This window comes from Pseudochaenichthys georgianus, chromosome 22 (genome assembly GCF_902827115.2).
Source record: "Pseudochaenichthys georgianus chromosome 22, fPseGeo1.2, whole genome shotgun sequence".
NCBI lineage: Eukaryota > Metazoa > Chordata > Actinopteri > Perciformes > Channichthyidae > Pseudochaenichthys > Pseudochaenichthys georgianus.
The window spans coordinates 11,172,444-11,187,523 of NC_047524.1; the positions used below are offsets into that span (position 1 = coordinate 11,172,444).

At 38.9% G+C, this 15,080-nt stretch overlaps 1 protein-coding gene across 2 annotated transcripts in view; it reads right to left on the reverse strand.

Moving 5' to 3' along the window:
* Positions 1-2,338: 2,338 nt before the first annotated feature.
* LOC117467852 (uncharacterized protein C14orf132) overlaps positions 2,339-15,080 on the reverse strand; it is a 37,103-nt gene continuing 24,361 nt past the window's right edge. The window contains exons 1-2 of one of the 2 annotated variants that reach the window (XM_071207224.1): positions 7,034-7,115; positions 2,339-4,624 (exon numbers count right to left, since the gene is read on the reverse strand). In XM_071207224.1, the coding sequence (XP_071063325.1) occupies positions 4,388-4,624; positions 7,034-7,042 (246 nt within the window). In that variant the 5' untranslated portion in view covers positions 7,043-7,115 and the 3' untranslated portion in view covers positions 2,339-4,387. Of the gene's footprint in view, positions 4,625-7,033; positions 7,116-15,080 lie in introns of those variants that run through there. The other variant, XM_034111739.2, reaches the window with a different exon arrangement.

The window sequence follows — 15,080 nt, forward strand, 5'->3', positions numbered from 1 at the left end:
GCCTGCTGTGACGTTAAATTGGCTCTTGTAATTATGCGTTTACAAGCTTCAAAGTTGTTTTTATCATCTGAATTTGGCGAAATAAGTTTAATATTCTTAAAACCAAGACTTTGTTTATTTGAAATCAGATGAAAACGAACTGTAACGGACCCTGCCGTGTTATCTATGATTACTACGCTTTTCATTCATAATTTCAGCAGGAGGGAGGGGGAGTGGTGCTGAGGAACAGCAGTCTGACAGGTGTCTGTGTGGACATTCCCCTTATTGTGGAATAAGGGGAATGCAGAGACAGGCTACAAGTGGTTTAGGTTCAAGTTAGACAACTAATGTCAGGGTTAGTGTTCATGACTTGATGTGTATGTCATCTAATGGTTCATCTCAATACACACACATTTTCCGTGCTTTCCAATAGTTTAAAATAGTTTTATTCCACTGTTTAATAACCTGTTCAATACAAACATGCCACTTGTAAAAATGAAATAACATTTCTGTGAACTGATATTTGTTTAGTGGCTTATTAGATGTTCCCATTTTTTGGGGATGTTCCCTTTGATTGTAAAATGTCAATGAAGATGTCAGACTTAGTATATTTGTTAATAATTACATACAACACATGGAATTTGTGTGCGTGTGTGTTCCAAGTGAATCTGCGGCCCCCTGGTGGCCAGTACATCAATGATGTGGCCCCCACCATAGATATATATAAACACTAGATGGCTCATGGGAGATTTTCCAGCGTAGCTGACTGGCCCCCATCTTGCTACAGTCAACAGTTACTCTGATTCGCGTTATGGTAGCTGTTGTAAGGTGAGTGATCTGCACAAAAATACTCTTAACTTACTGAAATCTTGACTGATTTACAAACGGTTTGGTTTATTATAAACATTATTAGCATGGCTATGATACAGGATGCTTGGACATGTTGAAATTGCAGCTTTTCTTTGTGTATGTGGTTGTATTTATTAGCTGGCTAATAACAAGAGGCTGTCAGTGAGACCTAGTATTACAAAGTTCACCCAGCAACTTTACACCAGTGGGAGAGGCAGAACTGCTCTTTCTTTTCAACATAACTTAAGTTACACATGATTTCTTCCATGTGGTTTGGCTTGTTAAAAACATCTTGCATTATGATACAGGAATTTGCTGGCTTTGTGTTTACAGAAGTACCTGACTATGCCGGACTTTTGTGCAGCCTACGGATGCTCCAATCGCCGCTGTCTGCAAACAAGAACCCGTGGGATCACCACATATGTTTATGTTTGCTCAGTCTAATAAACCCATAACATGGTTGTGAAAGAATACCAAAGCTGAGGCTGGACGATGATTGATTGTTAGTGTGCCATGTGTCACTGTGTGTCTTATTGGTTTTGTGGTATACTGTATTTTATTTTATTGTGTGCAAGACACATTTAAAACAAATAACCTTGAACCTTGAAGCCCCATCTCTCCCCACCTGCTCCTGCTCCCTACATCCCCTCCACACCACACCAAGTTGTTCTTCTTAATAATAATAATACATTTATGTTGGGGGGCCGCCTTTCATAACACCCAAGGACACCTTACAGGGGCATAGGGGCAATATAGGGAACAATTTAAACAGTGGATTTTGTGATATATCAGCCGGGGTGAGTCAAGACAAACCACAAATGGACTACAGAAGGACATATGGTACAGTTTATATTATTCTTGGTCTTTTTTCAATATATTTCAAAGGTTCTGGATTTGTTTACAAATCTAGAAACTAAATACAAAACTAGGATGATATGAAGATCTCATGTCAAAAATAATTGTGATAAATTAGACAGAACTGGCCTGTCTGTGAGCACATTTTATGTTGGTTTGGTTCTTCTGATAAAGGTGTGAATATCTAAATAATATACCAACATATGCTATTGTCATTAGTTGTGTCCCTGTTCTTCAAGCTAAGGCATTGCTCAATTAACAACTCTTGGTTTACAGAGTGGTAACATGAGACCGATTTTTATATATAAAATATAAATGTATTTTAATTTTATAATTTATTTATAATTTATTTTAAATATTGACAATATAATAAAATAAATGGAAATATATACACCGGCAAATATTTAATATAAATACCTTGTGTGTGTGTATAGCTATTGCTTTATCTGATTAATGTTATTTTCATATGAAAGTCCATGATTATAAGTATGCAGTATCATAACTACATCTTTGATGTTTATAAAAAACCAAACCGTTTGAAAATCGGTTGAAAATTGAGCAAGCTATGGTTATTTAAATAGTAAACCATAATGTTATGAATGAGAGCACTGCCTGTAGCAAGATGGCGGCCAAGTGGCAACGTCGGTCTCCATTGGCCAGCAGCGCGTGTGAGCCATCTAGTGTTTATATATATCTATGGCCTGGGACGCCTCGCTCTGCTACCCACAATTCAGTTCGGCGAAAAAGCGCGGCTACGTGACGTCACCCCATTGAAAGTGAATGGGCAGCTTGGAGCAGCTTGGAGCTTTCGACGCTGTAGTGTAGACGGGCCGTTAAGGTCAAGGGGAATGCATCTTTTGTTGACAGAGTAAAAATAAAGGGCATTATTAGAGAAACTTTAATAATAGCATATATCTTTACAAAAGGAGCATTGTGTACGTGGTTTACAACATGTCTAAATACATTTCTACATCAACCATTTATTAAAAATAACAGGCTTGAAAAGTCCTTCTCTGAACATTGTAGAAGTATACTCATAATAACAGAGTGTGTCTGAATGTCTCCTTACATTGGTACAGTTGATACAGAGTAAGCTATATGTAATCGCAGTGTATGAACATTTGAACATTATGGTGTTCACAGGATAAGTTTGTATTGTTTCATATAAAGCATATTGATGTTATTCCATAAATCCCAGAAGTAATATAAGTTTACTGAAAAATAGAGAGTGCTCTCTTTCTATTTCTCTCTCTTTGTCAAAAAGAAAACTACTAACTGACTTTAAATTCACATTTGGAAAAACAAAATTAACTTTAACTTTTTTGATCAGTTCTCCTAATGTAGCTTACTTTCTTAAAAAATTGAAATAAAACAGTGAAAACTAAGCACACATTCTCAGAATAAGCAGAATAAATTGCATCTGTGCCTGCAGGTTAATACTTGATAGTCTCAGAGTAAAGTTGTTGGTGTATTAGTTGCCATAGAGACATTTGATTCACTGGACAAATTTATAGGTGTAGCTTAATTCGTGACAACATTTGATTTCCAATTGACACATCCTTTCCCTACTCACGTTAGCATATATAAATCACAGAGTTCACTACAGATCTGTTCAGTGTTAAATTGATTCTGAATAAATACATTTACCAATTATTCACATCTGCCCTGTTGACAGTATTACTTCTGATAGATAAGAAATACCTTTATAAGCTGTACTTTACTGTAAAAACAACTACACAAAAATAATAAGGTGCAATAAGTTTAGTAGGCTACATCATCTTGCGATTCAATTTGTGCTTTAAATTGTATTTCATTATCATCTGTAGATAATATCTAAACATGACTGAACAGACCATGACAATACAATTAGATGTCCTAATATTCCCTAGTGATTAATCCTGTAAGTATTTGACAATACGCCCATTATCATAAAGTAATGATTCATTGTATATATAGAGTTAGCCATTTAGAGATGATGATGGGATTTTAAATGTGTGTTTTTCTTTGTTTCCTGTCAGTAAAAGTGTTTAGATACTATATACACTGATGAGTATTGTCCACACCATCTACAAATTAGTCCTTATAGGAGCTCTTATGTCCTGGGCTGTCTGAATGAAAATAATCCAAGCACTTTTAAATGTTTCAACATTCAGTATCTCTGCTCAGCCGCATAATTTAACAGCACTGGCCTGAATTGCAAAGCAACTATCTGGAGGATGTTTAAGATGGCCTGGATCAACCTGCATCTTAAGCCCCATATCTCCATTCTCATCTCTGCATTTTAAATGAGGGTGCTGTCTGAGGAGAAACATGGAAACAAACTTAGGCAAAGAAAAAACCCACATTGCTTTGATTTTTTGTTGAGAGCACAGGTTGATGTTTCTTGTTTTTAACTGAAGAGCTGTTGAACACAAAAGCTTCTTCTCAAGTTGTAGCATCCAAAATTGCTTGGTTGCGACGATTGCAGCCAAGTCCCATCTTTCTCTCTGAAAAAGAAATATAGTAGTGTATATGTCATTGTCTAGTGTCACAATTTCCTCACCCTCAGGGGCTTAAACTGATCCAAAAACCAAGTGCAGGAGCAGAGAGAAAAAGAGAAAGAGAGAGAGAGAGACATGAAGAGAGGCTCCGCTCAGGTGGTCCAGAGATCTGGAGAAAGCAGGATGTGTTTGTGTGCGTGTTTGTCTTTCTTAGCATATGTTCATCAGAAAGTGAAGGCATAGACAACGCCAACCACCACAATGTTTCCGATGGTGGCGATGATGGCAATCCACAGCCAGATGGCATCGCTGGACATGGACTGCGACTCGTCCTGCTGGCCGTGTACCGAGGCGGCGGAGGCTGCGGCATGCACGCTGGCCGAGGAGTTGAAGAGTGAATGCTCGCCGCTGTAGTCGTCATTGGGCGAGGAGTCCATGAAGGCCCCCGTCATCACTGGGATCTAAGAAGGGATGAGGAAAAGTAGAAAAGTTTGAATACATTTAAATTTCTGCACTTTTAGTCAAGCTGCATTTGAAAAGATGCTATGTGGAGACAAGTGAGACATTTCAAATCTGGTGTTTATTTCAGGTGTTGCTTTATCCATCATTGGCTACTAAGGATGTGGCTATGACCTAATGTACACTGCAACCTAGTTACATGTTAAAATTGCACTTTTTACGTGTTACTGATCCTACTTCCAATCATTTGTAGGGGACATTATCATTTATTTGTTGTAGTGCTTGTGTGCAGACATTTTGGTATTTGGACTGCCAAAGAACCCAAAATAAAAAGACAACCCAGTCAGTGCCTGTCAGAAAACAACAAGCCATTCATATTTTCCTACTGTATGTCAGGTACATCTTATTAGAATATATTGCTCCCTATCTCTTTTCCGACCCTCAAGAACTACCCTTGCAAAGGAGCGCCATGCTTTCTTTAAACCAATCGGAGCACCCCAAAATACGAACCTGAAAATGGGCAAAGTGTCTCCTTTAAAACTGACTTATTTGAGGCCAAAGAATATGTGTATTTATTTTTAGGTTATTGTTCAGTGTAGCATGTTGTAGCCTCACATACCCGCTTGCATAGTGATGATGTTTTCACAGTGTTGAATTGCTAAAAGATGAGAAGTCATTTAAACCCGATAAAAACAAACCACTTAACAGTCCTAGTGCAAATCTTGGCTTTTCCACCAATCATTGCACGCCAGATTGTTTGCCTATTGGTCACGCATTAGAAAGTGTGAGTGCTATATTAAAAGAAATGAGAGGTAGCAGCATCACGACATCATTAGCAAATGGCTACAAGGCGTGCAGGCCAGGGTCCTACTCTAATCTCACACCCCGCTGAGTGTGTGTTTGTATTTAGGAGCAGTGCTTGATTATGAAGTGAAAATGATTTATTGCTTGGACAATCAGTTCTCTGTTAATGTTGGCCACTAAAGCAGAAAGCAACGAGATGCTTTCATGTGTTTGTGAGAAAGTATTATTTGTGTTTGTGTGTGTGGGTGTGGGTGTGTCTATGTCTTGAAAGCAGGGGATATGATTGTGAAATGCATGAGAGACCCGTACCACGCTCAACTAGAAAACAGACTCTGCTGAAGATGTTGAAAAACAATGCTAAAAATACCTCGGAGGAATGTTGAGCGCTCACATACACAGGAACTTTCTCTTGCTCGCTCATTTGCTCACCTTCAGTCCTTCTCACACTCCCCCCCCCCCCCCCCCTCTCTCTCTCTCTCTCTCTCTCTCTCTCTCTCTCTCTCTCTCCTCTCTCTCTCTCTCTCTCTCTCTCTCTCTCTCTCTCATGTACACACAGGCGAAAGTACAAAGACAGTCTTTGTGAGGGGTAAACACTGTTTAGAAAGCATTCTGTTGCTCTACGTACATTGGCCCCTGGTGGAGAATAAAGACATGACACAAGCCGTGGAGCAACTGCTGTTCCCATGAGCATGATGGAGGCAGACAGCCATGCACGAAGGCCAGCAACCTGGGTCCCCCCCCCCCCCCCCCCACACACGCACACACACACACACACACACACACACACACACACACACACACACACACACACACACACACACACCACACACACACACACACACACACACACACACACACACACACACACACACACACACACACACACACACACACACACACACACACACACACACACACACCACTCAGTCACTGTGGATTCCTTCTACTACAACATGTCATCAAGACCTTTCATTCACTTTTGTACAACATTTCGTCTTCTGTTATGAAAAGATTCATATCAAAAGAGTAATATGTTCCTCTGGCATAGTGATTGAAAACCATGAACGTATTGAAAAGGACAATATTAGGATTTCTGTTGGATCTTCATAATTAAAATAGATCACATCTATTTTTATGCTACTGGCCTATGAGAGCAGGTGTGGTTAACCATCCCACCTCCCCTACAAGTTACATCCCAACAGCTACTAATAAAACATTTCAAGACATACACAATGACAACAAGCAAAGAAGAAAAACTAAAACATATAAAACAATAAATAATTGTACACACATACAGTACATCAGAGTTTTCTTTCAACATACATGCATTATCGAGACGGTTTGGACAACTATTGAAAAGAAGCTATAACAAAACTACACATAAATGAACAGAAATCTAAATATAATTGAAATGTTTTATAGATATTTGTTCGAGTTGTAGCATTTTAAAATACATAATAATCACCATACTTAGCTGTAGTGCTGCTGATATAGTCACCTTCAAACCAAACAATAATGGAAAAATAAAGTAATTGTCTTTGAAGCTTTACCATGTATTAATAGCATTAAATATCAGACCAGAACAATAATATGTATGAAAGTTTCACCTCTATCATCAAATAGCTGCTGATTTATCTTATTTTTTTTAAATCCAACCACACTGTCAAAAACCTTATCCTTCATTCAAAGCCACATCCAATCTAATCCAACGTTCAGTCGGACCATCACCGAAGCTCTCAGCCCTGTCTGCATTCTTTATATTTGTGTTTTATTTATAAGTAACTCATTGTCTACAGGCGTGAGCTGTTTGCATAAATCAGTAAGTGTACCGGATAAAATGAAGTGGATACTCGGAGTGTGCGCAAACATATCCCGTCAGTAAGCCTGATTTTTAAATATTTGATTGCTGACTATTTTTGGAGATGTTGTGCCTATATATATATATATATATATATATATGCAGTAGATGTAGAAAGCCATTTCGATTACTTGTCACTATATCGTCATTTTTCAAGGGACCTGCTCCTCTATCCATTCATCCAAGCCCACAACTAAGGTTGTTGTGCAAGCGGTTAAGCACTAATGGAAACGAGGGAAATAGAGACCCCGAGGAGGAGCATCCTATAAGCATCTGAGCACTTAATGTGGGGAATGAAGGTCATGCCCCAAGCATTACTGCCAGGAAACCATTCCGTGAAAAGATATAAGGATGTTTTGAGTAATAAAGTTAAACTACACTGACCAACATTTCCTGGAGACCATACACACTCACTTCTCCAGCTTAACATTAAACCAATGGCAGAATGGCTTTAACAAGTACATCCCCACAGAAAGCTAAGTGTGTTGGGACTGAGCTTCCTGAACACACAGCTGAAACACTCCACAAGTATTCCCCTGGCAAATGGAAAGTGGGTTTATTTCACGTCTTATGAAGTAGTCTTTCCTTTAACCTTTAGAGTAAAGTGAACTGATTCACACTCAAACTGTGTGAAAATGTGTGTCTTGGTTATTCTACAATACATTTCTTCTCTAGTGTGCAAACCCTCGAAGATATCACTTTGGCTTCAAGAGTGTTACTCTTCAGCATTACGTATGATACAAGATGCAGCAAATGTAAGCCTCAGGAGAATGTGCTCAAATAAATAATGTTAACTTGTTTCGTTTTATTAAAACGCAACAGACAGAATTGAGATAAGAGCAAACATTTTAGATGTCCCAAATGTTGTCTTTTGATGTCCTCTAATTTAAAACAGACCATTCTAGCTTATTTTGATCACTTTATCTTAATTAGTATGGTAGTCTGGTTATGTTAGAATGATTGGTAATAGAGATACCTTATTATATATAGGCCCCATTTACCTTTGTCATTTTAAGGATTACATTTCCTGATAAAATCCAGATGATGTTATATGCACTTTCATCACGCGCAGACACATACTGTATATGAGTCTCTGTTGACCAGACCACACCTCTAATGACAATCTTCCTTGGTTTTCATGAGCGACATGCAAATGAGGGTTGTCGGCTGGATATAATGAACCTGTTTGTTCACTGCTAAAAACAACAGAATACGCATTTACATTTATCCAATAGCTTTTCTGATCCACCCAAGAAGAATAAAGTGACTGAGTGAAAATGTGTGAATGTCATGTAATTATATAAGCATTTGTTGTAAACATTTGTTGTAACCTTGTATAGACTTTGTAAAAGAAAAGGGTAAAATGAGTATCAAGACTGCTTTTCGAGAGCTTCGGAGGAGAGCTTGTGTGTCGTTATTGAGAAAAAAAACTCCCCCCCCCATTAGCCAACAACAGAAAATCTCCTGGCTTGCATATTTCACACCTCCTTGGTTCTGAGTGATGACTACACCTGTGCAATATTACACACAGGAAAACCCCAATCTATGGTAGACGATACAGTGAAGCTCCATTTGCTGTACAATTCCACCTGCTCTGCTCTCACAGCTTTGATTTATCCTTCCCAGCTGTTCCTCGAGCTGTGCCATCCTACACTGGTGATCACAGTAATTGTGAAATAGAATGGACTGTAATGGCCTCCTGTGGGATTGGATGCTGCCACCAGTAAGAGCTCAGTGAAATGCCTTTGGAACAAACAAGCAAAACCCAAATAAATGTCTTTGGGTAATGGGAAGGACGAAACATATACCTAACCACAAAAGCACTCAAGCATTGGCTTTTAAGAAGCGAAATCAGAGAGAACAAACTGGTTTTCTGCCCTCAGGGATGAAACGCGGTCAAATGGAAAGGTCGATACTTGTGTCCTTGTGGATAACAAACTTGAAGGTGCACTCGAGAGAACAAACTGAATCGGTGAAGAAAGGCACAGAGGCGGACCCCTGCTGTGCAAAGAATGGACTTTGTGCTGGACATCACACGCACAATCAATGAAAACGATTTAGCCATCTGTCACAACCATCTCTGCTCTATTGACTACGTTACTGCTGGACAGGTGTGACAGGTGTTATTGTAGGCCTTTTCCATTTTCTCCCTTATTTTTTATTTATATCTGACTTTTGTATTGAGATCACAGTACATTCAGATTTTACAGATTACATATTACCGTAATACACAAGCAGAAACAGCGATGTAGCTACTGCAAGGTTTGATGTAACCAAATCTCACAGCTTTTATTTAACAAACTTGAATATGCATTTTTCAAGACAGTAATAGCACTGTTCAGAGAGAGTTCTCCCTGTAGGACAGGTAGTATCAATGTCATACACCTTGAGCTGTTTCTGTTCATCCTTTATGTCCAAATATGGTCAGTTATGACTCCGTTATGACTTGGGGCTTCTAAATGGTAATCCACAATCAGATGGTTTTTGGCTTTATTCCACTTTATAAACGTTTACCTGTCACATGGGTCAGGTAGGGAGTATTTATCAACTTCAGAGAACTCCTCGTGTTATCTCCAAAGCACTGTGGCACAGTGGTGTTTTTGGAAATCACTGAACAAAATATATTTAATGTTTAATTTGTGTGTGGACTTGGGAGTTAGGTAAGCACTGCTTTTTGAAAAATGCATGCATGGCTGTTGGTTGACACTTGTCTTTTTACTGCCCAACATAATCCCTAATAGTCAGTTTACATTATATTAAGCATTACATGCAGCTTTTGAACCCCCAATACAATCATACAAAGATAAAACAATGTTATTTTTCATCAAAATGTTTAGGGTTTTAAATTAGTCATCCTCACTCAGAAGTCAGACACTGATATCAAATAACAGACAGAAAGTATTGACATCCTGTAAATAAAGAGCCATTTCAGAAAAACTATATTATTTATAGTAAAACTTAATACAATGTTTACTTTGTCTTAGTTTTTTTTTACAGCTGTACACAGTTCCTCAAAGCCTACAATGTCCCAAAGATAAGATGAAAATGAGGACAGTTTTTTGACAGGTGAGGTTATCTATAACCTACTGTACATACAGCTCAGGGCACCTATGATCAGAGATGTACATAAATCGGATTAGAGTATTAAAAACAAATAGGGGTAGCAGTAAAAAGTAGCCAAAAGCAGCTACTAAGGCAAAACAATAGATTTGGTCTGTACCATACGACACAGCTAGTTTTGACATAAATCTGACGGAAGCTTTAAAGGGGTTTTAAGGAGGCTTGTTCACCCGCACAGAAGTGGCGAGACCTGTAGTTTCAGGTCTGGTTCCTGCTGGTCAGATGTACAGCTGTGCTCTCATTGATTTTCAATGTCTACGCAGCCCAGCAGCGTTTAACAATAAATCTTATCATTCAAAAGAACAAGTGGAGCAAGTGATCCTTGCTTGACACCCTGGTCAATCTGTCAGCTCAAGGGAAACATTGTGCAGCACAAGGGAACGTTTATTACACTTCTTTGATATTATGAATAATACATGTCTCACCTTCATGTTTCCTTTATCAATAGAGTAGTTAACATCAATTTGATTGATTTGCTGGTCTATTATCTACAATCACAGCTAAAGACCATCTTGCAATGGAATCACACTTCCCACGGCACCATATCAGGCCAGGGGCATAAAGTCTCCTTACTCGGTTGCATTCACACCAGCCTTGTATAGTCCGGTTGAATCGAACCCTGGTGCGTTTAGCTGCTTGGTGCGGTTAATTTGGGTTGGTGTGCACACAGTGCCAGACCTCTTAAGTGAACTAAACAACCGGACTCTGGTCCACTAAAATAGGTGGTCTCGGACCGCTTGCTAGTGAACTCTGGAGTGGTGGTGTCATCGCTGGTGTGAACGCAGTCCGCACCAAAACATAGGAAGCTTAGTATTTAGTCACAAGAACGCGGGTGTCTTCAAAATCGTTAGCGAAAGAGTGAAGCAGAATGAAGTGTTGAACAGTGTCGTGTAAAGTAAAAACAACTATCAAACTAAAAACTATACATAAAAGTCAGTGCCACCTGCCGTCGGTGAAACCCCCTCCTTACTGCAGAACGTCTCTCATTATATGTGTTATAATATTTTGTATCGCACATTGTCTGATTATATAATCATATGCGCCATTGCTGTTGATATGCTCTCCAGATTAACAACACCATGAAAATAACCTGCCGATGTCCATGGCGGAGGCTCCGGTAGAAATTGCCGGGATTTGCGTTTTTACCCCCTTAATGTCTGACCAATTGTTGAACAGCATTTGATTTGTGTTTAAAGTGTATAGTCCGTTTGAATTTTGCCTGTGTGAACCCAAACCAAACCTTCTGAAAAATGAAACAATGTAACAAACTGTCGTCTGGTGCGCACCAGAGAAGCGGACTATTAGGTATGAATAGGCGCGTTTCCCGTTTAGTTCCGATAGTGCCTGGAATTTTGCGTTCACACCAAAAAGAGTACCGTACTTAGTTCCGAGAACTTTTACCCCCATTTTACTGAAGCCAGTCCCCAACTCCGGGGACTTCCGGCCGGGAACTTCGGGTGGCAGTATACGCCGTGAAGTGGCCTGCCAGTAAACCCAAAGCAGAAGAAGAAGAAGTGACGTCAGCGGCTTCATTTGCGTAATCTTCCCTCATAATGCATGTTCACATCTGGAGTTGTTACTCAGTGAAATGTGCTGCTAATTTGCAGTTGCATGATGACATTTGAGATGAAACTTAACTCTGCAGCTATTAAACATTAAAATCCACCACAAAGAAAGAGTGATTTCTTATTCTCGCCAGATGAGAACAGAGAAGCAGTGCCAGATGAACAAGAATTTAAAGTGACGAGAAAGAGTGAAAGAGACAGAGGCGGTGTGTGTGTTTGTGTGTGTGTGTGTGTGTGTGTGTGTGTGTGTGTGTGTGTGTGTGTGTGAGAGTGTTTCTTTTGTCATACTGTCTGACTTGACATGTGAATGTTTGTACTGCATTTGTCTGTGACATCGCTTGCTGCAGAGACTCAGTTCACACAGGAATATAAAGACAGATACCCTAAAATCAAACATGACAACTGTCAGCATCGTCTAAAACACAACACATGCCAACGGGAGGAGGAATATTTGAGCATGAAAGTTGAAAGACTTCTACATGTTGATAACAAGACAAAAAATATACCCCTTATCTTGCAGAAGAAGCACTGACTGCACCCATTTTTCTCCTGATAATGAATCTCAGATCAGAGACGATGCACCACTCAATCTATTCAGTTTTGATTGTTATTATCGGTGATAACTCTAGATTACACTACTACAATTCTGCTTATGCTTTATTTACAGTATTATTGACCCAACTAGACATTAGGATCAATATATTTATATTGATTGGCTACCTGGTGATATGCGGCATATAAACTATGTTTGTTTAGTTTTTGTGATTAGAAAACTAAAGATAATACAATTATTATATTTTGAATTGAAAATGCGTTAAACTGTCTTAGTGGGACAATCATTTAGGATCTACATTTTAGACTTATCAACATAAGGTTTTCACCTAAATATAGATTAATGACAAGAGTGTCAACGATATAGAGTATATAACACACTTTCCTTAAAGTCTTTATTGTTAGAAGAAAAATAGTTCAACTTATGAAAATGCTTCTTACGAACCGCCAAATCTCTGCACATAAATACATCCCTGTTATATTTTGGCCTATATCAACTTGATTCATGAACTATTCACACCTCAATTTTTTCAGATATGTCTCAATATCTACAGAAAAATGCTTTTTCACTGAAGCCTCGGGCCATATATTATTTAAAGGAGCAGATATTTTAAATATGCATAAACTGGATTATGTGCAGCATGTGTTTTATGGTACAGTTTACACCAAATAACACAGCATGCTATAGTTACAGAGATTTCTTACTGTGCAATGTTGCACACCACTTCAAAATCTCCATGCAGGGCACATGTATTTTACATTATGTGCAATTTTAATTGAAACACACCCAGTTGAGTCAGATGTTGCCTCTTGCATGTTTATGGCTGTTAAGCAGACAGATTGCATTCATGGCAAATCAAGTCTATGTGCTGATCTGAAACTACATCACAACATTGCTGCAGTTTTATTATAGTACATGAAGGCAACAGACTAATAGGAATACCAATGTAATAAGTTAAACTACAAAAAACTTAAGCAAATAAATAATTTCTTAAAGTAATACATAATTCACATCATAAACCGTATTTAGTCATGAATTGACAAAAAGATTAACAGTAAAACACATTCTGGCAAAAATAAATCGCTTATGTGCTATCAGCATTGGTGCAAAATGTGGATGCAATTAAGGTAATTGGTACGCACCCCCTCGATGTGGAGAGCCTCTCTGTGCAGCAGCCTGAGGCGAGAGTTGGTGCTTATCATGAGGATCAGCTCACCTGTGCTGATTACACAATATACTATAAAACAGGGGTGGGCAAACTTTTTGGCTCGGGGGCCACTATGAGTTTTAAATTTGACAGACGGGCCGGGCCAGTAGCAGATCAGTAAACAAATATTTAGCTGTCCACTCCTCATTATACACTCGGCACTCAATGTTGACTTTTCATTTCTTTGGTCCACTCATTGTTACAGATGCAGGTTCAAAGGTGAATTAGGTTCAAAGGTGAATTATTGCGTCATTGCGTCATCGTTTGCGTCATGACGTAACCGTTTACGTGCCTTCTTATGACCCACACAGCGTTTTACGTCGCTGATTTTCTCCGCAACACCGCTCACAACAACATCAATAGAGGACTGCGTCGGGTAGTTTTTAATTATACGAAGCCAGAAAAAATTGAGAACGTGAACAACTTTTTGGAAGTAATCTCAGGTGCTGCGTCGCAGCATTCAGAAATTAAATTAAATCTCATACATTTGTGCCTAACTATACGATGTATTACAGCAGGCTAGCACGTTATACTTTCAAACCCATGCACGTACTACTGCAGTGGTTCTCAAACTTTTTCTGTCAGGCCCCCCCTTTGGAGAAAAAAAAAAGTCGGGCCCCCCCTAACACAAATAGTCAGGCTCAGTGGCGGCGCCAGAGACTTCTTTTGGGGGTGCTGTGGGGTAGCTTGACGTTCCATAGAGGGTGCTCAAACATTTAGGGTTTCCCATTAATGTACCGGTTGCTACAGTGGAATTTTCTACTGCAACATTCCCCACGCAAATACACAATGTACCCGCAACAGTTACAATGAAGGCTTGATAATAAGCTCACGGTAAGCAGGGGTAAAGTGCTATTTTTATAGGTGGTGTGTGGACCTCACATAGGGGGGTCTGGGGGCATGCTCCCCCGGGAAGATTTATCTTTAAATATTAAAGTTAAATGCATCAATCTGGTGCAGTTTGAGAGCAAAATGAAGAGATCTATGGATACATCTCTCAACACCCATATGAAACCGAACTGTAAACAGATTTACTTTTTCTTTATGGATATTTTACAAATCACCTTTTTAAACGTTATTCTTGTTTTACTTTTTTTTAATGTTAGTACCCGCCATCTGTGTCGGAAAAAAGGTATGGAATTGATGTGAATTGATTTGGTGAAAATGAAAGTATGAGAATGTGCTTTTTATTAACACCGGTCTTTTAACCTGTTAAGCCCGAAGGTCCCCGCCGACGGGGACCCTGATTTTTTTTATACACACTCACACAAATATTTTTAATATTTTTTTAAGAATCTTTTTTTTTATATACATTTTTTTAATTTTTTTTTTTTTAATGGAATGAATACCT